At 41.2% G+C, this 25,180-nt stretch overlaps 1 protein-coding gene across 3 annotated transcripts in view; it reads left to right on the top strand.

Annotated features, from left to right (window-relative positions):
• Nucleotides 1–25,180, top strand: part of DERA (deoxyribose-phosphate aldolase) — a 47,104-nt gene that overhangs the window by 17,328 nt on the left and 4,596 nt on the right. For all 3 annotated transcript variants that reach the window (XM_082279783.1, XM_082279784.1, XM_082279785.1), the window contains exons 6-7: nucleotides 2,339–2,467; nucleotides 22,009–22,121. In XM_082279783.1, the coding sequence (XP_082135909.1) occupies nucleotides 2,339–2,467; nucleotides 22,009–22,121 (242 nt within the window). The remainder of the gene's footprint in view (nucleotides 1–2,338; nucleotides 2,468–22,008; nucleotides 22,122–25,180) is intronic.

Here is a 25,180-nt window from a genome sequence, read left to right on the forward strand (position 1 = left end):
TGGGGTTTTTTTTTCTTTTTGGTTTTTTTCCCCTGGCTTAAGATTTAGACTGCTTTTAGAAGGGATAATATTGGTGCTTTGTTCGAGATGCTGCAGAGTACTGGCCATTTGCTTTGGGAGCTTTTACTTTTTTTTTTTTTTTCTTTGTTTTATGAGTCAAAAAGAAAATCTCTTGCAACCTCTTCATGGTGTTCTTAGCTCCCAGTTGAAAATACGCCTGCAGGGTTTCCTGTGATAGAGTTTTTTGACCAAAATCTTTGTGCCAGTGCTGCTAACCAGAGAAGCTGTGTCTGCTGTGGCAGTTGCTGGTGTTCTGCCCAGGTCACAGATAGTCCTGGATTTGTAGCATCCAGCTTTGATCCTATTGCTATTCAGCTTGAGGGAACTGAGTCGTTAAGTGTTGGACTTTCTGGCAGCACAGACTGTCCCACAGGAAGCCCAGGACTCCTTGAAACACCGAGTACATTTTCAACTGAGATTAACTCCACCCATACTACAGACATTTGCCCAAGAGTTTCAGGATAATCCCGTTATTTGTGCCTTGATTTAAATCTGACTGAGGACTGAAACTTCTCTTTTTATTTTTGAAAGGAGTAGGAGTTTTTACACTTGTTCTGTATCAAAGCAGTTCCAGCTTGCATGGAGAATGAGATGCTTTGCTTAATTTGCTGTCCCAGATGTAGTTGCATTTCTATCCGTACTTTTACTGTGGGGTTGAAAAGGCCCTATGAATGTCAGCTATTGTCTGCAATAATTGGTCTCTGAATAAAGAACAGCATTTCTTACCTACACACCTGCCCCATTAAAGTGTGCCCACTTCTCCTGCACCTCAGCTAACCTGATAGACATGGATGATTGAGGATCCTGAGTTGTTCCTGTCCGTGGGATGATGTGTGCTGGCAGGTAGTGAGCCTGTTCAAACCAGCTTGATGCTAATTGCATGTGAAAGTACCTTCCAACTACAGGCGGGGTGCTGAAGCTGCAGTGCCAGGGAACAACAGCTGTGAGGATGTAATTTCTTTTCATGGAATCCAACCTAAATGTACATTTTGTTGATTTTATTTTGACACATTTGGTGGTGTATCTCAAAGGTAGGGAAAACTTCCTCCTCTTGTTACTGAAACTAGAAAAACAAGAAAGCTGCTTTCTCTGGGTTTTCAAAAGCTTCAGGAAAGAGTCTCTCCACAAAAAGAGATTCCGTTTGGATCTAACATGAGCAGGGTTATTAAATGCACAAAAAGATAGCACAGGTCCTTTGTGTTTCCTTTTTGAGCCTTGACTTGATGTAGGTTTCTGGAGCATCATCAATTGATCAATAAAACATGTTAGACTGCATGCTAGTACTGATTAATTCACACCTTTGGTACACAGCAAGAAACAAGGTGAAGCCTGGTGCCTATAAAGGGACTTGCTAAGTGCATTAGCCAGTTGTCTGCTAATGTGTGCAGCATGTCTCAGAAGGCCACGCCAGCAATTCCAGCCCTGGACACCCTGGTGTGCTGATGGCATCAGTCAGACGTGGGTCCTACCACAGCTGGCAAACCCTGCTCAACGCTTCCAGGTCTCACTTAAGGTCAGAGAGGAAAAGAAGTCTCACATTGCTGAAAGAAATGAGTCTTTATAGTCTGGACTGTTTAGCAGGACCTATTTAAAGCTGTATTCTAGCCCTCTTCTCTGTCAAAGAACTTTTTGATTATGTGTTTGTGAAAAGGACCCTCTTGCAGAGCATCCTGTTCGTTTCTTCTGCGACTTTGTTTTTTGAATTCAGAATCCAGAAATGGTGACTGTGCACTGTAAGAGCTGCTTTTCTCCCCACACTGGAGCAATCTCAAACATCCCCAAGCAGCCAACTTCTGACAGCAGTGCTTCATTAATTTCTAGCTCTTTTAGCCTCCGTGTGTTTAAACTTTTGTGGGAGCGCTGCTGAATTTTACCAGGAAGGATGGGAGGTTTTTGCTGACCAGGTGCACAGGAAAACATAACTATCTATGAGTACTGATTCAATGTACTACCATATTTACTGCTGGAAAAGCTGGTTTAAGACCAATCTTTACTATCATAGCATTTTTTACTCCTGATGTATTCATGGGTATTTGCTTCACTGCTCACATTTGTAGTTTTGAGAGAACAGACATTAATAGCTATTAGGTAAAGTCTGAAACTGCACGGCATTGCTAATTACCTCCAGTCATGTAATTTATTGAACTTACAAAACTTAAGTTCTTGAGTGCTACGACTAATTATAAGATTGGAAATTAATCCAGAAGTGGAAATTACAGCCATACTTGAAAATATCTCTCAGGCAACTTAGATCATTTCCACATGCTTTTATCCCCAGGTCTCTACGAGGAGATCCGTCTGTGCCGTGCGGCCTGTGGAGAAGCTCACATGAAAACCATCTTGGCTACGGGTGAACTGGGGTCCCTTGCTAATGTCTACAAAGCCAGTATGATAGCTATGATGGCAGGTAAATGCACCTGGTTTTCCTTTTAAGCTAAGAATGCCTTTGCTCTATTATTTATGAGGCTTAAAAGTTTCTAGTCGTGGAAGTTTGGTTTTGTCGATAGTAGAAAAAACTTGCGTAGCACTTACTGAAGTTGCCGGGGGAGTAATGAAGTGTCAGTCGTTTTGCATAACCTACAAAAGCTGCATGAAATGTTAAGTGACAAACTGCTGAATGGCAAGGGTTGTAGGAGCAAGTAAAATTCGTTGTCAAACATCTGATTTGATCAGAATATTTTACAGAGACGTTTGGGGCAGACGCACTTATGGAAGCAATTGTGGTGCCCTACAGAAATGTTGTAGGTAGATGGCTCACAAGCTTGTTTTAAATGCAAGGGACACTTCCCTGTGAAGATTCATGCCAACAGCTCTCATTTTTGGTTTGTGATCACTTCTTCTAACCACCTCAGAGAATGCAGCTCAGGGAACCAACCTTCCAGTGAACAGGACAGAGTTTCCGGGGGCTCTGTGTGCTTTGTAGGTGTGACTTTTTTGCACAGCTCAGCACCCGTTTGAGCCCATATTTTCAGCAGTATATTCTCTCTCTGCAGCTTTGGGGCTGTGCTGGTACAATTTTTCCTAGTTGAACCAGGATTTTAGTTCCGTGTTTTAGTGCTATGTTGGAGATGCAAAACTTGGAATTGGCTTCCAGGCACTTGCTTTTCCCACTGTGCTTGAAAGAGGGTTCCTCAGGTTTATTTCTAGAAATGTAAAGATATACTAAGAACCACTTGGGTTAGTCTGTTTTCTAAACTTCCCCTCACTTTTTGGGTTGATTTTTTTTTTCACGACTTTTTTTTTCTTCAGACTTGAAATTCTTACGTTAAAGCAAGAAAAACATCATCAAGTGTCTTTATATTTAAAGTATTTAAATGAATATTCAACTTGCTGCTGACCTCACTGTCTCTGTACACAATTCTGTGCTTATCTGATTCAAGTGGAACGGAGAGCATTCCAGGCTTGTAACAAGCCCACCTACAATGTCAATTAGTATCATTAGACACAGAGGATCAGTATTATGCCACTAAATACTGCTTTTAATTAGAAGAGGTGTAAGAAATACACATTTCCTGTTATTTAAACTTATGCACTAATCATTATGATCTCTTTTTGTACCACTGAGTAGTGAAAAATTCAGCTTGTAAAGCATTTTACCATCTTCAGAATTTTGCTGGTGTAGTTTTTTTGAAATACAGCAGATGGCTCTATTGTTAATGATTTTCCTTGCCTGGTTATTCATTTTACAAGATACTTATCCATCTGAATATATCCAGTAATTTCCTTATTTCAGTCTTTTGCTTTTTCTTTGTGGTTAGGCAAAAAAATAAGAATTTATTTGTGCTCTACATACATGCAGTGAGGGCCAGGTTTTCAGACTCCAACTCATCAGACCTGTGCTGAGAGCCTCCAATTCCAGCTGAATTTTTGTTTTGTTTGTATATTTGTATCATTTGGGGGAGAAAGTCAATCCATAGTATAGTGGATTCAATGCAACACTGGCTTTAGAAGTTTTTGCTGCCTCTGACCAGTTGCTCCTGTCCTTTACAGCAACATACAGCTCCTTCAGCTGTGCTGTTAGAAGTGCTTCCCATACTTCATTGTAAGCTGAGTTTTCAAAGAGTTACAGTTGAAAATTATTCCAAAAAAAGGGTTAACTAGTTTGCTGTGTGGTTTTTGATTGGTTGGCAGTGTTTTAGGGGTTTTTTTTTAATGGTCACAACCTCAATAATCTGGTTTCCAGCCTTGCTTTTCATGCAGTTTTATCAGTGCAACTGAGGATGTGGTGTGCAGTCCTTAAACTGCTCTCACTTCACTATCCATGATGTCAGCCATGTGGGGAGCACAGAATCCTGGGGTTACAGATGTTTGCATTGCCTTGCTGAGCATGCACACATTCACCAAGGTCCTGGAGCACAAAGCCACCAGAGGTGTTGCAGCCAGTATATTGTATATATAATTTGCCTCTGTTAGAGTTGGTGGCTCCTGACTGCTGTTGTCTCTGAAATAATTCTCCATGGCTACTTTTTCTTCCTTCTCTAGTGAAGTCCATAAGGACGACAACATCAGACTGGGAGGAGGCACACAGTTACCTTAAATTCTTTTAACCATGCCTTTACCAACTGACTGACATGCCATAAATTCTTCTGGAATGTTTAAGAAGCTATTTCTGAGTGAAAGAGGCTGACATCCCTCTAAGAACAGTGACTCACCTGGCAAGAATAACCTCTGCAGTGCTGAGGAGGACATACTGGCAGGGAGCATTGCACAGCAGTGGCTCTGTGCCACTGCCAAAGGAGCAGTTTTTGGAAAGCTGACCAGGACAAATGCCTAGCACTGAATCAGGGAATTTTGGGTCATTGGTTTAGAGCATCCACTGCCATTTCTTGTGCTTCTTCCAAGTCCTCATGCAGGTTTGAGTGCATGAGCTTCTCAAGAAAACTGACTGCATTTTTGACTCTGCTTTGGGACAGAGAGTACAGTGATTAGTGGTGTTCAGTATCTGGTATATCCTTGTGTGAGTCACATCCATTTCTACAGGAGACACTCAAGTCTGTGCCTAAGTAGTCTCTTGGAATAAACAGTCCTAAGGAACAGAGATGGGTGCCTGACCCCCCCATGCTAGTTGTAACTATTGTGGATTTCTTCATCATGGTGTCTTTAAAGAGTTCTTGTCCATAGGGTGAAAGGTGGCCATTTTTTAACTTCTGTTTCTTGACAAAGACATCAGAAACAGCCAAGGAAGGCAGACCAGGAAGGGAAGGATGAACTTGCCGTGGGAAAGGAATACTTCAGTAAAGCTGTTGATGACTTAATTGCATATTTCGCTCAGATATAAGATTTTTATTCTGGAAAACCATATTACCTTATTACAAAGTCTTTACTGTGTAACAATTCATAATCATTAAGATATGCAGACTAGGAAAGAGGTGGAGGAAGTGATTAAGTAAAAGTACTTTAAAAGTGAAAACTTGATCTGTGTCATTTTGACTGTGAAAACTGCTCCTTTTATGCCACACTTTGGGAAGCTAAGGGAGCACAGCAGTGACATGTGAAAGATACTTGTTGTCTTTATATATATCTACACAAGGACCTGTGTAAAGAACAGGAAAAAGTGATGTACGTTCTTCTGCAGCTCTCCTAATGTATGGGTTTCGAAAAATTTTTTCATAGGTCATTAAACAATTAGTCAAATAAATTGTATGTCGCGATACTGACTAATGTAAACATTGAATTTAAAGGGAATGAGTTAGTGCTAAAACAAACCAACTTCTAAAGTCTCTAGCACAAAAAATCCTGCAAGAAGTAGCAGAAGACTGTGGAAGCAATAAGGTCTCTGATGAGCAGGGGAAAATTAAAACACATTAAATAAGTGAGAAGAAATGGTTTTAGATCCTTTGATGCTGTTGATCCCAAAGTGAACAGAAGTTAACATAGCCAAACAGTGAGGAAAAGCTTTGTGTTGCAGCTCACAGGAGAGAGAGAGGGTTTGGAACATAGCAAAATAATGCTGGTCTACACAAAGCTTTTACCTCAGCTCTAAATAAAGTTTTTATACTGGGGTTAATGTAAGGGAAGGCAAACTCTAAGATGCCAATAGCTGTTGTTGTTCTGAGCACTTTCTTGCAAAGATTTGTTCTGAGCAGGGTTATGTGGTGTGGCTGTAAACATGCTAGCAGTCATCTGAGTGCAAGGGCTGACTTCCTCCTTCCTCCATGAACCAAAACTTCTCCCAAGTGACTGTTCCATGGAAAATGAGAGACCAAAGAAACCAAACTAGCAAAATTGACTGAAAAGCAAGGCATGCTTTGCTCACATGCAGCTAACATAGGAATCAAGACTACTGAATAAATAATAATACTTGGCACTTAGTACTTTGTCTTTAAAGCACATACTGACCTTAGCAGAGTAAATCTTACAATTACCTTGTGAAATATGAGACAAAGATAGTAACAGACAAAAGTCAGACTGAGATCAGTTGTGAGTTTCTGGCTTTAAGTCTTGTGCTCAGCCCAAAAGTCAGGGCTTCCTCCTTAGTAGCATGTGAGTTGTATTGTGTTGGTTTAATTATGTGTCTGCAAGTTCAGCTGTAGTTTGATACTGTCAGTCAGTTGTTAGAGCCCAGAGCATTTCCAAATGAAAGGCAAGCCAAGGGAGGAGGCTTGGTAACACAGAAAAAACAAAATTTCAATTTGTCTCTTGTTTTACTTGCCTGAAATACAACCAACTGTATTGAGCTGACAGTGTTTCTGTAAAGGGTACACTCTACCTGTAAAACATCCGTCAGAAATCAGGGGCAATATGTGTCTGTCTTCTTCTGGAAGCAGCTCCTGTCTGTGGATGTGAGCTGTCTCTGAATGCTCTCCAGGGTGACAGACCATGTTAAGCTCTAGTCTGCAGGTCCAATGTGGGGCTGGGGGCAAGTCAGTGAGTCCTTACTCTTAGGAGTGTGTGGGGAGAGTACTTAGCACTGACTGGTGACTGAGGCTTTCTTGGTCACTGTCTTGAATGCAGAAGTGTGGTTGCAGTTGGCTGCTTAAGGGACTTATCAGGACAGTGACTGTTGCTGTGGAATTATGTTAGGAGTTGATCACTTCCCTGTCTGCTGCAGCAGATGTCCTGCATTCTGCATAGTCTGTGGTTGTTCTGCATCTTCAAAGCTCTAGTTAACATCACTGAAAGTTTAGTGCAAAGAACAAGCTCAAAACACACTGCAGAAAACCGAGGTGCAGTGTGACAGTGTCTCAAAGGTTTGAATGGTATCATGGACTAAGAAAGTTTTTGAATTAGGAGTAAGATCAAAAGATGGAGTATCTTTAAATACAATCAGCCTAAAAGAGGTTGGTACAGAACCAAGTGACTTCATTTGTTCAGGTACAGAATGGGGAGAAATGAAAAAGCTGGCAGTATGAAAATGCAGATAACAGCATGTTCAGTAAGGCACTACAAGGATGCTCCCTTAAATGAGGTAATTGCCTACAAGCTTAGCAGTGATACTGCAGCTAATCACTGGAAATAATGTAGGCGTGATAGATAAGCTTGGAGTTGAAAAGTTCCAACAATGCAATCACAATATCCTCAGGTTTGAATTACTGATGAGAGGCCGTACAAAGACTAGTAGCAAAAAAAAAAAAAAAAAGAAAGTGGGGCTTGAGTAAAGCAGACCTTGAAGGAATGTGAAATGAGACTTAAAAATCTGTCTGGAACTCGGTAATACATGTGTAGGGAATCAGAAGTGAAGGAATGGAAACTGATTGAGATAGGCTAGGGCAGGCTCTCATGACAAGTCTTTCCAGTTGAGTCAACAGAACCCTGCATGGGTAAGTAGAGGGCAGAAGTAATACTTAAGAGAAACAAAGATGTTGGGGGAAAAATAAAGATACAAAGAGTCTGTGAAGTGAGAAGAGAGTTAGAGTGCATACAGTGAAGCCTCATTTGTTTGCAGTTTGTTAAAAACCCAGACGTGCATGCAATGGCGCATTTTGTTATGCATTTATTTATGTGCTTACTGAGCTGTGCCTGCCTACACAGCCATATCTGAGGGGAGATCTTTATCGGGGGCCATTCCTATTTGTCAGAGCAGGATGCCTGGCAACTCTGCTAATTTTCTGCAAGGTCTGTTCTATTAATGGTATTCTCCTGTAATCAGAAAATAAGAATATACACCCTCCAACGAAGTCAAAGAGGAAATACCAGTGTAAAACAGATGACTTGTTTGTTTGATTTTGTGTTACCCACACCACCACTTGACTTTCTCCCTCAACCATCCCCACTTACAAATAGAAACTCTGCTATTTCCAAGCACTTCTCACCAGAAGAACACCAAATCAGGAAGCCAGAAGATGGGTTTGAGGTTGCAGAATGACTTCCAGCATGTCATCACTTTTGACAGCTCTCCTTGCCTCTCTGATTTTCTGTGTGTAAAATTAACATTTGCACGTTTTGTAGAGCCTCTGTGAGGCTTAGTAAATTAAGATATAAACAGAAATATGTTCCTCTCGATAGAAGGTAGAAATTTGTTTGTGCTTGTGCATGAAGATGAAATACCCTTGGTCACGATTCAAATTGGGAAATGGAGCAAGAGAAGGTCTGGAAATTTCCTGGCGGGAGCTGCTGGCTGTGATTTCCTGTACAGCCAACCCTGGGAGTGGCAGTGGTGGTGGAAGCCGGCAGAGCTCCAGGCTGATGCTTTGTGTACTGCAGGAGACAGGAGCAGCAGGGAGGTCCCCTTCCTTCAGCCATTCTCGTGGCACTCTTCCCAAAATGTTCTTCCAAATGGGAGAGTTTTGCCGTGTTTCCCGTACGCCTGTTCTGTCGTGCTTTGGTGTTCTCTCTGCACTGAGCAAAGTGGAGCTGTGGAGGGGCAGGAGTGTGACAGCTCCTTGGAAATCCCAGGCTTGTCCTTTTCTGTGAGGAGAAGGGTTTGAACGCTGATTTCTGCTCCTTGACCTTTAAGAAAGTGGCTATTCTTCATGCTTCAACCTCTGGAACTGGTTGTGGAAAAGCAGGTTGCAGTGGGTGGGCAGGTACTGACAGAGTAGCACACTGCTGAGAGGGGTCAACCTTCTATTAGCAAATTATCCTCAGTGCCTGAATAGCACTTTATTTTTGCTGATATTCGAGATCTTTCCAAAACATGTTAATTATGGAATATCTAAATGGTATACTTTCAATTTATAACAAGTGATGCAGAGAGGCGAGAAAGCACCCCTGTTGGGTTAATTTTCCCCATGAATGAAACCTTGTTTCTATGTTAAATAACTTGTTAGAATTTGCGTTAAAACTTCTCAGGTTTCATATCACCTCAGACTCAGAAATTGTTGCACAGTGAATAGTTCTACTCAAACATGCCAGCAAAATAACAGGGCTTCCTGGCAAAACACTTTGCATCTGGGAAGCTCTGGTATTGAAGGTAATGGTTTGAGAGAATGCAATTTTAAAACATGGAAATATTATGTAAAATCAATAGATGTACTGGGTACTATCTATTTCTCTGATATTTCGGGTTGGGTCTTTTTATTCTGTCAGCAGCAGGTGTTAAATTCTACTAAACCAGTGAAAAATAGAAATAAATATTTAATTTACTGTATCTATCAATTATATTGGCTTATGAAATATTGAAGTATCTTTTAAGAGATTGCAAGTAGGAGCACTAGTTAGAAAATCGAGTCCCTTAACAGAAACTTAATATAGATGTGGAAATAAACTAAGCATGATTTTAAGGTCGCAGGTCCTGGATATTTTTTTGTTGCTTTTTAAGGTATCAACGCTTAGTGGTTGTGCCTGTCTAATTTGAAGATACATGCTCATGGCAGCAGCAATGTGGATTTAGACTTCTAAAGAGAAATGTGTTGAGTGGAAAAATATACCAGGAATATGTGATCTTGAACATCATTAGGTTATTTTAAAAAACCCTGGATACTCACTTGAATCTACCCATTTAATCACAAGGACACAGTGAAAACAAAGAGGCATAACAAGAGAAGAGTACAAATATAAGAGAAATACCTGTTGAGCCATTAAAGTGGGGCAGAAACTAGTCACTATGAAACAAGAAGTTTCCTGTGAGGAGGGCATGGATTGTTTCCTTACCTGAATGTTAATAAAGCTGTATGTTAAAATACACTGATACCAATATAAAGACATTCATGAGCTTTTAACAAATCATGTCCTAATGGTGCTGATGCTGCATTTTGAAGTGTTACCTGATGAAGTGCAGAGAAACAGACTGAATACCCCAGCTGACTGCTGGGCTGCATGAACTCATTCCTCACTGAGCTACACGAGACTGGTCAAATGCAAATGCATTTATCACAGAATCAGAATATACTGAGTTGGAAGGGACCCATCAGCATCACTGAGCGCAGCTCCTGGCCCTGCACAGGACACCCCAAGAGTCACACCATGTGTCTGAGAGCAATGTCCAAATGCTTCCTGAACTCTGTCAGGCTTGGTGCTGTGACCACCCCGCTGGGGAGCCTGTTCCAGTGCCCAGACACCCTCTGGGTGAAAAACCTTTTCCTCATATCCAGCCTAAACCTCCCCTGACTCGGTTTCATGCTGTTCCCTCAAGTCTTGTCACTGGTCGTGAGAGTGAAGAGATCAGTGCCTGCCCCTGCTCTGCCCCTCACAAGGAAGCTGGAACTGCTCTGAGGTGTCCCCTCAGTCTCCTCTTCTCCTGGCTGAGCAAACCAAGTGCCCTCAGCTGCTCCTCACACAGCTTCCCCTCAAGGCCCCTAGCCATCCTCGTGGCCTCCTTTGGATGCTCTCTAATAGTTTAATGTCTTTTTTATACTGTGGCACCCCAAGCTGCCCCCAGGACTTGAGGTGAGGCCACCCCAGTGCAGAGCAGAGCAGGACAATCCCCTCTCTTGCCTGGCTGGTGATGCTGTGCCTGATGCCCCCCAGGACATGGTTGGTCCTCCTGGCTGCTTGTGTTTGACATTGTTCCTTCCTTATAAATGTCAAGTTTTCACCAGAATTCCAAAGGCCTGCCTAACAGACTTTGCCAGTCTATTTGAGTCATGTTCTCAAAGGAAAAGATTGCTATCAGAACATGAACATAGGACATAGCAATACTCAGAAATACGCTCATTACAATGGTGTTTGGAAAGAGACTCTTCCAGCTTGCCTCTGTGGTTGCTTGCAGTGTTTTTGATGAGTTATACAAGGAACTTGAATTTCCTTGGCAGGTACTTGGGTTACTTGGGGTCTGTCTCCCAGCCATTCTGTGTTTTTCTGATTCTTGTGGCTCAAATTGTGTTGGGGGGATTTTGGAAAGAACGGAAGATATTCCCTTCTTTGATACTGTACTTTGGAACTTCATCCTCTGGGAAATGTTCCTGATTTGATTTTGTTGTTTGGTTGTTTTTTTGTTTTGGTTTTTTTTTTTATTCCTTTTCAGAAATTGTAGTTTTAGAATTCAGCATCTCTTGGGTAAGACAGATGAAGATTTCTGCCTGTGCTTACTTTACAGTTACTAGAGACAATAGCTTTACCAGAGGTTTCTGTAGTAGTCCTCATTCTGAGGGAATTTTTCAAAGACAAAATTGACAGCAAAGGCCATAGTCTTCATGGCAAATCAACAGGGATCTGACAGCTGATTGTCTTTTGAACCTTTGATGTTTCTTTCCTGCTAGCATTCAGGCTACAAAGTGATTTCCCTGCAGTGTACAACTGCAGCTGATTTCTAAAGTTGAGTTCTCCCTAAATCTGAGATGTAGAAAAGATTCCTCCTTGGTGATACCAGGACCTCTTCTTGAGTAGAACATCTTCTTTCCACCACCTTTGTAGTCATGTTGCAAATCCAATGTCCAATTTACCAGCCTATCCCAAACATCAGAGGAGTGAAGGAGTGAAGTCTTGTAGTTTGTCATGAAGATCTGTTAATTCACCTCTAACGGACCAAAAAGGAAACAAGGGATGATGTTCCATGTTCCATGCATCACGTTGCACTTAAATTATGGAATACAAAATTGTGAGTCATGTGTCTTCAAAAGCCTCCTTCCCACTAGTCCTGGAAAGTGAACCTGTGGAGAACTCAAAGGAAGCACAAAGCCTTACTCATAAACGGAGCTTTGGAACAAAGCTGACCCCCAGGATGAGGAAGCAGCTTGGTGGGGTATGATGGAAAGGGATGCTGTGTTTCTCAGGTCTCCTAGTCCCCAGGAAGAGGAGGGCTGGCATGTCTCAGCTGGTTCTCTGCTACCATGATACCATAAATACTGTTGATAGCTAACTAGTTAGGTTTATGTTGTAATCAGGCACTGTGTTTGCAGCTGCTCTGGATCTCAGCAAATTCAGCTTCTCAGCAGCTTGCTTGGTTGCCAGTTGCAGCATGGTTGTGGCTTCAAGGCAGACTCCTCAGGAACTTCAGCTGGATGGACCCTGTGCTATTTTAACAATGCCATTTCCAGTGCCTGGGTTAGAATTACAGCTCAGCTTTAAATTAACTGCCTCCAGAGAGCACTGCAGAAATGCTTGGTTTTTCCCTTGAAGTAAAACAAAAATATCCTAGTAAAATAAACAGAGCTACTCCATGCTCTTGAACAACTTCTTGGTGAGTTCATTTGCAGGGACTTGTTTGTATTATGAAGTAAGCACTGAAGCTGGGAGAGGAACTCAGAAGGAAAGTAAAATATTTTTCTTCTAAAGTGTTGATGAGATTAAGTAGAAAAAAAGTTATTCAGAGGTAAAGAGAAGCTTTTAGGTTTGAAGTGTTCCTGTGCCTTTTTTTACTGTCATAAGGACACAGTTTTGGAGTGAAACACGGGAACACGCAGAGCACTTTGTCACCTATGTATAAAAGTGCTGCAGATGAGAACAAATAATTACTGATTAGTAACACCTCTGTATTTTGTTGCTCCTTCCTGTCTAATGAATGTCTTGTTCCTGAAAGACAGAAGCAGGAGAGATCTGAGGTTATTTGAGGGGGAATTTTTATGCAGCGGAAGGCAAAGGAAAGGTAAGAACAGAATCAGTTAAAGTCTGAAGGAGGCAACTAATGTGGCTTTCGAGGTACCAGTGGTGCATTTTGTATTTTCATGGCTGTGCCTCCTGTATGGCTTGTGAGTTGTCTACGTTTTCATTTGCTAAATTAGGTGGGACATCACATAAAGAGTAAAATAGTCAGTGAAATGTAGAAAGATTGAGATCATCGTGATCATGCAAAGCTTGCAGATGCCTTTCCACAAAATGTGGTTAGCTACAGCACTGATTTTTATGTTAATTTACTAGTGAATAATTTAAAAAGACCTGTTTACTTTTTAATAAAAAGGAAAGATATAAACTGGCTGAGTGTTCCTAATGTTACTTACAGCTGCCATTGAGCAGATGTTAGGGATTCTTAGTGGTAGGCTAGACCAAAATAAGTTTTATGAATAAACAAACAATTTCTTTCTACTACCAACTCTTTCAGGCTGATTCTCTCCCAAATTCACTATGAATGGCTTTTTAAAGTCTCCTCATAAATAATTACCTTTCTTGTGGCACTTTTTTCTAGGCACTTGGATTTTAATTACAGTGATGAACTGTTTTAATAAGTTGTTAAATAATTTTATCTTTTTAGGACTGAATCCATTTTCTATTTCTCTTTGACTTCATTGGTTCCTGGGATTTTAATCCTTTTAATTCGTGCTAATACACTTTATAAATTCATACTGGAGAAGTAAACAGCATGCAGCAGCATCATTTTCTTTTGAACTCTGTGCACGTACGCCCACCTCAGCTTGCTGGTTATCAATGGTCTCCTGTTACTAGTAACCATTTTGTTTAACTCAGTCATTTGGATCACAGTCAGTATGAAAAGATAGGTAATTAAATGGAGACAATGTGGTTTTGCCTTGGGCTAATGTCTGGGGGCCTTAAAGCCCTCCACGGATGTGAATACAGGGCTTAGTTGATAGATAAGGGATATGTAACACTGCTGTACTTCACCCCAGAACCACATTTTCCAACATAAATACTTACCAGGTACCTTTGCACGGGATTTGACGTTGCTGAACACAGAATTCCTCGCCGCTTTTGTGCTGTTTATGCCAGAAGGAAAGGTACAGACAGGGCGGTGGCACCTCCTGACACCGTCACTGCCTCTGCACTTTGGCACGCGACAGCTCAGGAGAACACAGGGGATGTTCTGCTTGACCACCTCTATTTCTGAACATGTGAGGGAAGAAGTCATTGAGACCAGAGTGAGGCTATGAAATATTGCTGCACATTTTACATAGATGGGGTTTTTTTTATCTGTAAGGAAGACATAAAATGTACTGTCTCAATGAATAGTGACATTTAATAACTTGCCACTAAATACCTATGAGGATATATATACACATCTAACACAAAGAGAGTTTGATATTCAATTTCTTTGATTCACAGTATTTCAGTAAAAAGAATGGAATGCCAAAGTTCAAAATGCTAATATATATTTCGTGTAAGTTTTTAAAAATGTAAAACCTTTATATAAAATGTGGATTTGAAGACTGGAATATCATCTTTGTTTTGCCAGTGGTCTGGTGAGATCAGCATTTCTCTATCAGTTTCAATTATTTTTTTAACCAAACCCATGCAGTTAATCAGATTGTTGGTGCTTTTGGTTTGAGATGCTCACCATAATTGCAGTCTGTGGTAAGATCAGCACACAGGCTGTTGACAAAGGGAGGTGAAGAAACAATGCCCTGGCATATTAAATACCTTTTTATGAGTTGCTACCCGTTTTTGATGGTGCTTACTGGTCTTTTTTAATTTCCTTCATTCAAGTAGTGCTCAGTAGATATTATGCCAGAAAACTCAGACTGGATTGATCAGCAGCACACCTTCATAAGGCATCCCTTTGAAACAAAATTGTTAGTTTTGCCATGTAAGCATTGTTAATAATGCAATGGGAGGAAAAAAGGATTTCTTAAAAAACCAGAAGTGTCTTTCCCTGACCGCCAGCAGAGAGGTGCCTCCTGCTTGGAGTGTGGCTGCACAGTCAGGGGTTTTGGTTGTTTTTTTCTTTGAAGGGAGCTGGCAGGTTTTTGGTATTCAGGCTGCCTGAAGAGTTAGAAACATTGCAAAACAACCCCACTGACAGTGGTGAAAACATCTGTCTGTACCTCGAAGTTCTCACCTACGCTGCAGCCTACACACGTGGGCTTTTGCAGTTTTGCCAGATGCCAAATTATCAAGGTGGAGAAAAAAAAGGCAACGCTCTGAGGGGCAAAATCTTCTGGAGAGCAGGAGTTTTAAGTAAGACTGATGCCCTTTAAAAACAAGCATTGTGATGCCTTATGTATAGGTAAGGCCATCCAGGGTGTTACCCTTTGGATATTTGTTGCATCAGGGGAATCCAGGAAGTCCATGATAAAATCTGTGTGTTTGCAGCTTGTTGGTGTTGAAGACGTTAGAGTGTCATAAAAAATAAGCTAAAAGTGCTTCACATTTTCCTAGTAATCACATGATCACCGAAGTGGAATATTCATCCCTCTATGCAAGCCCCCAAGACATCTGTTCTACCTAATTTGTAAAAGCCATGTGGAAACAAACAGATCACAGATGAGTCTGGTGAGATCTGGCACCTTATATTTTTTGATTTCCAGGCAAAGCCAAAAGGCCAAACATTGACCATTCCAATTGCTCAAGGAGAATACCTTTGATCCTGGAAATCCCCCTGGTACTGAAGCCTTCATCTGTGCCAGCTGCCTTTGATTGTAGGGAGCAATGTGGAAGAGGGGCTGATGCTGCTGTTTGTCCTCTGCATGACAAAGAGGCTGCATGCTGGACAGGTTCTGACTGTGGCATTAAGACATAGACTTTTAAAGCTCAAAAATCAATCCTACCTTTCTCTGGGTAAGAGTAGGAACAGAATCTTAAACTGCTTTTAACATCAAGTGTTGAAAAACACTCAGAATGACATTGAAGTGCCATGATTTTGGCTGTATTATGTATGGTGGATTTTTTTCAATCTTTAAAATTCATAGCACCTTCTTGATAAAGTAGACTGATTTTCTACTTGCTTTATTCAGCGTGGAGTATTTCCAAATTGATTTTAAACAGCTATTTCTTCAATTTGAGTAATTTTGTTACGAGCTAATAGACAATATGTAAGTGTACCTGAGATTTAACGTTAACATATTTGTTTCAAAGTTGTTACCAACGTTAAAAAGCACAAAGCCAAATGTGGTTGCTAAAACATGGAATGCAATATGCCATGTTGTGCTGTGATTCTAAGCCATCATGCATATTTATTATTTTCTTCCAAATTGCAGTGCTATTACTGGTAGATATATCAGGGTTTCAGCCTCAGTCTGTAATATGTCATGTGCTGGACAACATTTTGAGAGGCTGAGATGTATTGATCCAAAACCAAGAATGCCAAGAGGGTAAAAGCCTGACCTAGACCAGTGCTGTTTTAATTATATCACAGTTTAAGATAGTTTATCATTGCTTAGGTTAATTTAAGTGTGAACAAGAAAAGTGATGCAATGTGTTTCAGTGTTTGCAAAGGAAGCTCAAAGGGGGAGATTTTCAAATCAAGTCCGGTTTCTGCCACAGCACTTTGCTTTTTCCACCCATCCTAGCCAGAGCACGTGGCTCAGTGCTGAGAACCAGAGTGCTTGTGCTCAGTCTGAAAGGAGAGGCCAATCTTTCTGTTGCTTCATCAGTAAGTGCTGGAGGGGACCATGGGTTTGGGAATCTGGGGCCAGAGCTGTGCCACCAGCACTGCCTCCTGCCCTGGGTGCAGCGTGCTGCGCTCTCAAGATGAGCTAGGGAGGAGATTTCTCCTGATGTCTCTTTTGTTTTGAATCTTGCTTGAAATCAGGAACGTGGCAAAAAATAGCCCACAGAATGGCTTGTAGAGGAAACAGCATTGCAAGTGGGTAAGCTGAGAGGAAGGTCTGGTTTTTCCCAGTGATAGTAAGGTTAGGATTAGGTGTTGGGATGCCTTGATTTATTTCTTCTTTCTGCCTTTGGCTGGCCATGTGTCATTAGGCAAACTGCTTCAGTGGTTCCAGTAATGCCATCTGCAAACAGAAATAAGGTTAACGTAGGTCATACACTGTAACACCCCTGGGTGTAGTATGTGGTACACCCTTTTGAAGAAGAAAAACGAGATCATGGCAAAGAGAGATGAAATTTTACAAGTGGATAACAATACAGGAATTCGTTAAACGTCTTTGTTGTCCCATGTCTCACTCCTGGGAGGATATACTGCTGCTTCCTCTTTGGAGAGGAAGAGGAGGGGCTGTTCCAGCAGCACATAATTGCCTGAACTCCTGCACCTTGGCATCTCCCAGCACTGCTTCTGCATGGCAATGCGGGGAGGTGACTGGGAGCATGTTTCCTTCTGTGCTTCAGGGTGGCTCCAAGCCAGGTGCCACCAGTGACAGCGATTCCAGCTGTGGTCTTTGCACCCGGAGCACGTGTCAATTATTTATCTTCTCTTTCTCTGTGCCACACAGGGATTGGAAGGAATGCTCTAAAAATAGCAAGTGCCTGTGCTATGTAGCCGAGCAACAGAAGGTGGTATGGCTCTTCCTGCTGAACCTTCTGAAGAAGCATTTTAAATGAACACACAAGAAACTAATACTAATTAAGTAATAGTATTCTGTGGAGACCTGTGGTAGACACTGTAACAGTGCATTAGCAAGCTGTGCATAATTCAGCAATGCTGAATTCTTTCAGACTTCATCTACAGGGAATTTTGCATAAGTATGGACTTAATAATTTGTCCCTTTGTGTGCATGTGTAAGTGTTCCTGAGGGCATCGTTTGGCCTGCAGAACCCCTGCTCCTGGAGGTGCTGTACAAGAAAGGCAGCATCCATTCTGAGTCTTGGAAACCAAGCTGGGATGATAGGATGGGTTTTCAAAAGGTTGTCTTACTTGTAAACAGACATTAAATGTGGAGCCCTGTGATGGGATTTTTTTTCCCCTCTGTGCAGGTACTTTTCTGAAAGGAGTTGCAAAAAATGGGCAGGTCTCAACAGACCAAGTTATAAACCAGCATTTTTCAATGGTAGCTGAGACACAGGCGTGTGAAAACATAAAAGCATAGGCACCTAACCAAGTGGTCTGGCAGTGTAGCCTTGTGTCATGGAGCTAAAGCTGCCTGGTGAGCCACTGCTAAAGTGAGCTACCACAGCTTCGTGTTCTGTTCTCCTGGATGGCAAAGTTAAGCTAACAGGGAATGTATTTTATCTTGCTGCTGGGGCAGGATAAGGACATGTAAGTGGGACAATTAGGACAACTCAGCTGACAAGAATTAGCTGCTACATTAGCCTTTTATATCTTGCCCTGCCTCTTATTTTCAGAGGGTTGTTAACCTGGTCACCCTTAGTAAGGCTAATTATGTATGAATCTGAAGACCCTTAGTTTAGGTGCTCATAAAATAGAAAGATGACTTGCTAATGGGACTTCATGCACATTTGATACGGTACTGTTTTGTCATTGCTACCTTGTCAGCAGAAACAGCAGGTGGTTTTGCAGGTCCTCTGAGCGGAGTGCCACTTTTTGCCACCAGTCCTGGAAGTCTTGGTAGGATATGTGTTCTCTCAGTTGCAGCAATGAAGATATATTTGTGCTCGTTGCAAATACTTACAAAGTAGCACGGTGTAATTGTCCCTCTGCAATCATCTCTCTCTAAACTATTGTTTAAAACTGCCAGCCACATCTTTGTTCTTTATTGAGACTAAGGCAGCAACACAGAGTCTGTAGTTATCAGGAGATAATCATTCCCCAAGGGCATTTGAAACACTTCACAACCAAAAGGTTGTGATTACTCCACGATTGCTATGCTGCTTATTATTCCTTATTGCTTAATTATGGAATCAGAGTGTGCTTCCTGGATGCTGTCATCTAAATAAGATTCTCCACTTCTTATGCTCTGCTTCAATGTTACGTGGACTGGAAAGCTTTGTAGAGTTTCCAGTTGATGTACAGGATAGCAATAGGGCAGGCCAGTTCTGGGAGCTCTTCTGACCTTCTGGGAGACCAGAGCATTCAATCCATGCCCTGCCAAATGCTTGCTGAGAAACCTTGGGCAAGTCCCTCAGCTTCTGGATACCTCAGCTCTGCAACTTTGTTCAGGTGCCACCATGAACGAGGCTGTGTATCTAGAACAGAAATAATGTAATGGACTTCCTCTGAGGTAAATGGCCTGTTTGTGTTGAACCCACAGCCTTGGTGTTACTGGCACCACGTTCTAAGCAGAGTTTGTCCCATCTCCCTGGTTCAGTGAGTCTTACAAGACTTGCTGCCTTGAAAGGAAATGTACTGGTGTGGCTTCACGTTGGAAAATAGAAGTAGGGAGTGTGGTCTTTTCCAGGCTCACTGGGCCTAGAAATCTACCCTGAATAACTAATTTTGTGAAATGTTGGATTTAATGCTTCATTGAATCGTGTAATCTACTCTAAGGAAGGGGAAAGCCATCCAGCATGTATTTTAACCTTAGCCTTGATTTTTTGAGTGTATACATTCACAGGAAGATGAGAAGATGGGTGATGAAACTCAGGTTTCTAAATCATCACCTAAATTTCCAGGTGAAACTCCTTCTGAACTTAATTCCTTAGACTTGTCTTTGAAAACTTAAATAAGAAATAGACTGGGTGAAACTCCCTTATTATTACAGGGTCGGCACGAGGTCTGCTAAATGAGGTGCCTTTTATGGCAGCGCTTGATTTTTAAATCCCCCTTTTCATTGCTGAAATCCAAAAGTTAATAGCACCTTCCATTGTGGCTCTCTGTGCTGGTGTGGGTCCTCTGTCTTCTGCAAGGGGCTGCCTGCAGTCCTGCTAGCAAGCTCTTGTGTCATTAAAAGAATTTGTTCGGGAAAGAAAAATGTATTGTTTTCATTGTTAGAGGATGCTACTAAATTGGCTGTATGTTTGTCTAATAATCACATCTAAAGCTGATTATTCTGGTAATAGCCTTAAGATATTATTTAAAAATAAATATATAAATGCACAACTTTTGTACTAATACTAGTTTTTAATCTCTTCTTGTTTCTATGAAGTCTGAATGAGATTTTCAAAATTGAATAATAATTTGATCCGTTAATCTTTTGAAGCTAGTAATTTTATTTTCCCCTCTTTGCAGTCTCTGAGGCTCGCAAATGAATAGAGCTTCATTACTGGAGTCTGCATTTAATAACCATTATCCATTATCTTGTAATTAAGACTCCCCGTAACGAATCATGAGGACAATGCAAAAATACATAGTACATTTCTTTAATGAACTGGAAAATGTTCATCTTGTTCTATTTAGTAATGAGTTGCTGAATAGTCGTTAAATCCACTGGAGAATAGAACTAGATGGATTTTGAAGACTATCTTGAGTTTGTGGTTAATCTATTAGAATTAAAATTTCATCTTCTATTTTTATCAACAGCTGATTAGAAGTCATTCTGTTTGACCAAATTGATTAGAAGACCATATACAAGGGCAGCTGTTGTTTAATGAAAGTTTTTAATGAAACTGTACCATAGAGACTTGTAATTATAAGACTTATAAAAGCTTTGACTTACCTTATAGTAGAAAAAAAATGAAGTATTGCACTGAAGGACTTTAAGTGCTACATTTCGAAAGGGAAATTAAAAATATAATTTGGTGATGTTGAAGTTTCACTTCCACTGCTCCTTGTTTTAATGTGACTATCAGATGTCCGTAGTGTCTCTCTGGAAGGGGGCAGCTCTGAAATGTGCAACTCAATTGTCTCTCCTGTGTGCTCCGTTCTTTGCAAAGCTCTATCAACTATTAACTGCCTCTTTTGCACATTGCACTTTCCCTGGAGTTGGAATCCTTCTTGCAAATAGCTGTTTCTCTCCAGAGTGGAAATTGTCACAGGAGGGTGCAATTGAATCACCACTGGGCTGAGATGCTGCCTAGTCTGGAAGCCTACAGCGAAAACTGTGGTCTAAGAAACCCCAAAGTTTGTGATACCATTTGATTGTGTTTAAATCAGCCACGGGAGCATGCCTGGCTTTGTGTTGCCTTGCCATCAGGCTGAGACCCAGCTGTGTGCCAGTCAGCTGTGCCATCAGGAGACACTCTCTGGAGTGTGCTGCAGCACACAGAATGTAGCCAAGGCAACTCCTTAGCTGGAGCCGGTGCTGAAACTCCCTGTCCCTACTCTAGGGGATGTTGTAGAGGCATCATCATTCACATAAGAGACAAAATGGACCCTAAGCCAAATTTGAAGTGGAAGCAGATGCAGTTCCAATTGACTTAAGTGGATGATGCACTACTACATGATGTTTGAATTATCCCTCTTCTTCTCCCAATTACTTTTGATAATTAATGATCCCACAGTACACCTTTTCTAAGAAGTAGGTTCCTAGGGATGAAGTGCGTCCTAATGAAATTAAAGAAGTTTTGTCATTGTATTCTGTCAATGCTGGATCAAGGCTCATTATTTTTTTGTTAGTTTCTTAGCTTTTTCTTACACTGTACTTCAGGATTTCTTTCAAGCCAAGGCAGAACAGCAAGAATACCCAAGAACGCTACACAAGTATTAAGACAGGCAGTAAAGAATATTATTCACAAGTGAGAAAGCAGAAAAAAATAAGCCAAGGCTAACTCTTGTTCTTTAAATAATGCAGATGTTTTGACCTTGTAACTGCATTAAATCAGAGCGTGGCTTTCAGTGTAGTAACTTGCAATGTTACAATTGCAAAATGCATAAAAGGGGAGTTTTCCCTTGGTTTACAGTATTACACAGCTGGTTTAGTAAACACATCTGAGATATCTTTCCCTTCTCTTAAAAACAGCTGCAGGAGATACAATACCAGACTGTCAAATGTGAGACTAAGTAGATGCAAAGTTAAATTAAAAAAAAACCTGATTAAAATAGTTTCTATCTCAAAGATCCTTGTGGAAATACTAAAATGTTGATTTATATACACCATGGGGACATACGTGTAGAGGAATGCTTCAGAATTGCTGTGAAGCAGGAGGGCATCACAGGAGGCTGTGAGCTTGTATGTGCAGAGGGGCTCTTGTTCTAAAACTGCTATAAAACATTTTACTTCCTTTCAGGTTCCGATTTTATAAAGACATCTACAGGAAAGGAGGTGGAAAATGCGACCTTTCCCGTTGGCATAGTCATGATGCGAGCCATTAAGGAATACTACTGGCAAACTGGCTACAAGGTAGTTCTCATTTCCTTTGTACAAATTAACCAAACAGGCTCACTCAGAAAGAAATAAGAATGTAATAGGATTGATTTGCTAATATTCCTTCTTTTTTTTTTTTTTCTGCTTTTGTCTTTTCTCCCTTGAAGAGCTGTTACTTCATTCCATAAAAGCTCATGCAATCAAAGTGTTCCCTGCTGCATTTGGATTTGAATTTTGCTTCACCATTTAAGTGGGGATGTCCACTAATAACAGAGCGAATCTCAGGCTGGCAGTGGCTGATGTGCTCCCATAAACCTCAGCAGAGCTGTACGAATTTAGAGCCATCACGTCTCTCCAGTGTACACAACTGGATTTCCTGACTGTTCTGGCAGCCCAAGGGATGCATTTTGCTCTTTCTTCCCTTGCCAGAGATGCTTTCCAAGGGGACAAGGAGGCAGATCCAGTTGTATCCTGTTGCCTGGGATGGAAGGAAGGAGAGAGGGGACAGGGGTTGGAAGAACATTATGTCCTGGTACTTAATGTTTATTGATCAGGTCGCTGTCGAGCGAGATCAGTGGAGAAAAGGGGAATGTACAGCGATGAACTGTCTGTGCATTCATCCTTGTGCTGAAATATTGAGAAGGGAGGAGATTGCCAGGAGGGCTTAAGCCACCTCTCACTTCATTTATCTGTGGGCAAGTGGGGGCTGCCAGTTAGATCTGGTGCTGGTGGTCCGCAGTGGGCTTGGTCCTCACCTTCAGCACCAGGAGAAGAAGCCACATCTCTAGCTAAGAGCCTCTCCCCATTTCTGGCCACCCTTCCCTCCTTCTCTAGCTTATCCTTCTGTCCCTTCCACAGGTGGCCTTGCAAGGTACAATGTCAGGACGTGGGATGAGCAGTGGGATGGGGGCTGAGATGGCTCTAGGGTCTGTTGGGGCTTGAGCAACGTGTGACACCAGGTTAGAGGTGTGTCCATCTACTCTCTGTAGCCATCTAGATGAGGCCAGCATGGATCCCTGGGTTATCCCCACTCCTCCTTTCCCCAGCCTGCCTCTCTCTGCCACACAACAGCTGGAGCAGCTCCAATAGTCTTGTTTCTGTGGGAGCACCATCACTGCCCAGCCCGAGGCAGCTCCCCCGGGCACCAGTGCCGCTTGCACGAGCTGTGTGCCACAAGTTGGTCCCTGCTGCATTAACACAGCTTTGTCCCCATAATTGGATATAAATGTTGAATTCACCTTTTGCTTTCAAAGGACGCATTCATGGTATGAAATGTGTTGTTAAGAATAAGTGCTCGTGTCCGTGTGCATGTGTGTGTCAGTGAATTAGATGTAAACTGACTTTATGTACTTTTATTAACTGAAGACAATATTATCAGTGGCAAGAAATTTCTAAATGGTTTCTTTAACAAACTAATTTTGCTGCTGTAGGGATGCTTTCTAGCAAGGCGTTGCCTGGGAAAAACAGGTTAATACAGAAATTAAACTTCTTCAAGGAAAGGAACAAGTTGCAGAGTAACATTTATTGACTGATAAGCTGTGGTGGTGATATGAAAAGTGTGCAATATAATGGGAAATAATCTTTTCCTGTCATTATTGAAGGACATACATAAATTGGTTTTTCTGTTGGGAAAACCCCCAATCCAGAAAAACTTATTACTTTTAATAATGTAAGGTGAAGAGAAAATTCTTGAGGAGATGAACTTATTAAGCAAAATAATGAAATGCTGTGAAACAGCAGGAAAGTGGTAGCTGGACTTTGTACTGCTCTTGAATTAAATTCCAACCCCCCTTCCTTTTTACGTTTTTATGGCAGTCAGATGTGCTGTTTGGAAAGCTGGTAAATGGAGGAGAGGAGACAGGCTTGTCTTTGTCAGCTTTTTTTGCAAAGAAAAGAGCTTTCAAAATCTGCTAAAAGGGGAATGAATTCTGAATGATGGTTTTAATTCTCTTATTAACTCTGTTTTACTTGTTTTTGCCACAGACTATCTCAAAGAGATGTAGCATTTCTAGGAAGAAATCTAAATTCAAATTTTGTTAGAATTCCTCTTCCTGAGGGAAAGAAAACACATTCCAACTTTTTTTGCTTATTGTCTAGAAGATGCTTTTCCAGTTGCTGTGCTTTAAATTCTTCTTGAAAATCTAATGTTAACAGATGTTTGCATACACTCACACATCTATTTGTCCATCCACAAAAACACAGTCTTCATGGTTTGGATTTATCAAGCTTTTCCTGCTTTTTGTTCCTTTTAATCTTATTGGAAATATGCCATTATCACAAAGCTCCAGCATGAGAGAAGGATTTATTCTGTGTTTGTTGGTCCTGAAATCACTATATTAAAAAGATTACCAAACACATTTAAAAACAGCTACTTTCTGATTCCACTATTATATCCATAAGGCACAAAGAAATCCTCGATGCAGTGAGGTTTCAGGAGCTTACATAAAAAACCAAAATGATAATTCTTGCTGAATGTGAAGGTTAATGGCAGGAGAAAACATAGGGAGAATCACTGTGTGCTACATGTTGTTCAGATTTACTTTTTTTTTTTAATGCAGAAAGAATTTTTCCTGATTCTCCTTGTTTTTCAAGAGTTTAGGTAGCTGCTCCAGGCCAACATTTTGGCATTTTTGATGAGGGATTTGATAGCTCTCTCTCGGGATGAGACGTGCTTAAATGGCACATAACCAAAGGACTGGCACTAGGGGTGTATGCCAAGTGCACAGCAGGTCCATCCCAGGATTCAAGACATGCTTTACCTCAAAGATAAGTTTTCCTTGGTGTTTATGCCTTTACAGACATGGCAGTTCACCTTCAGATATGACACACATCTCGCACCGAATGACTGAAAGCATATCCAGCCTGTGGTGGGGGGACAGAAGTTTTGCAGTTCCTGTGAAGCACAAAGCTTTCAATTTTTGATAAAGACAGGCCTAATTTAATTCCTGTTTGGAAAATTTTAGTGAAAATAAAACCTCTGGTACATTTGAATGTACAGTCAAATCATGTGTAACTCTGCTGCACTGGCTTTTTATAAAATACAACCAGCTCTCACTGCTGTCCAAAGTCAGCTGCCTCAAAAGCAGCATCTTTGG

Source organism: Coloeus monedula (assembly GCF_965178545.1).
Source record: "Coloeus monedula genome assembly, chromosome: 4".
NCBI classification, from domain to species: Eukaryota; Metazoa; Chordata; class Aves; order Passeriformes; family Corvidae; genus Coloeus; species Coloeus monedula.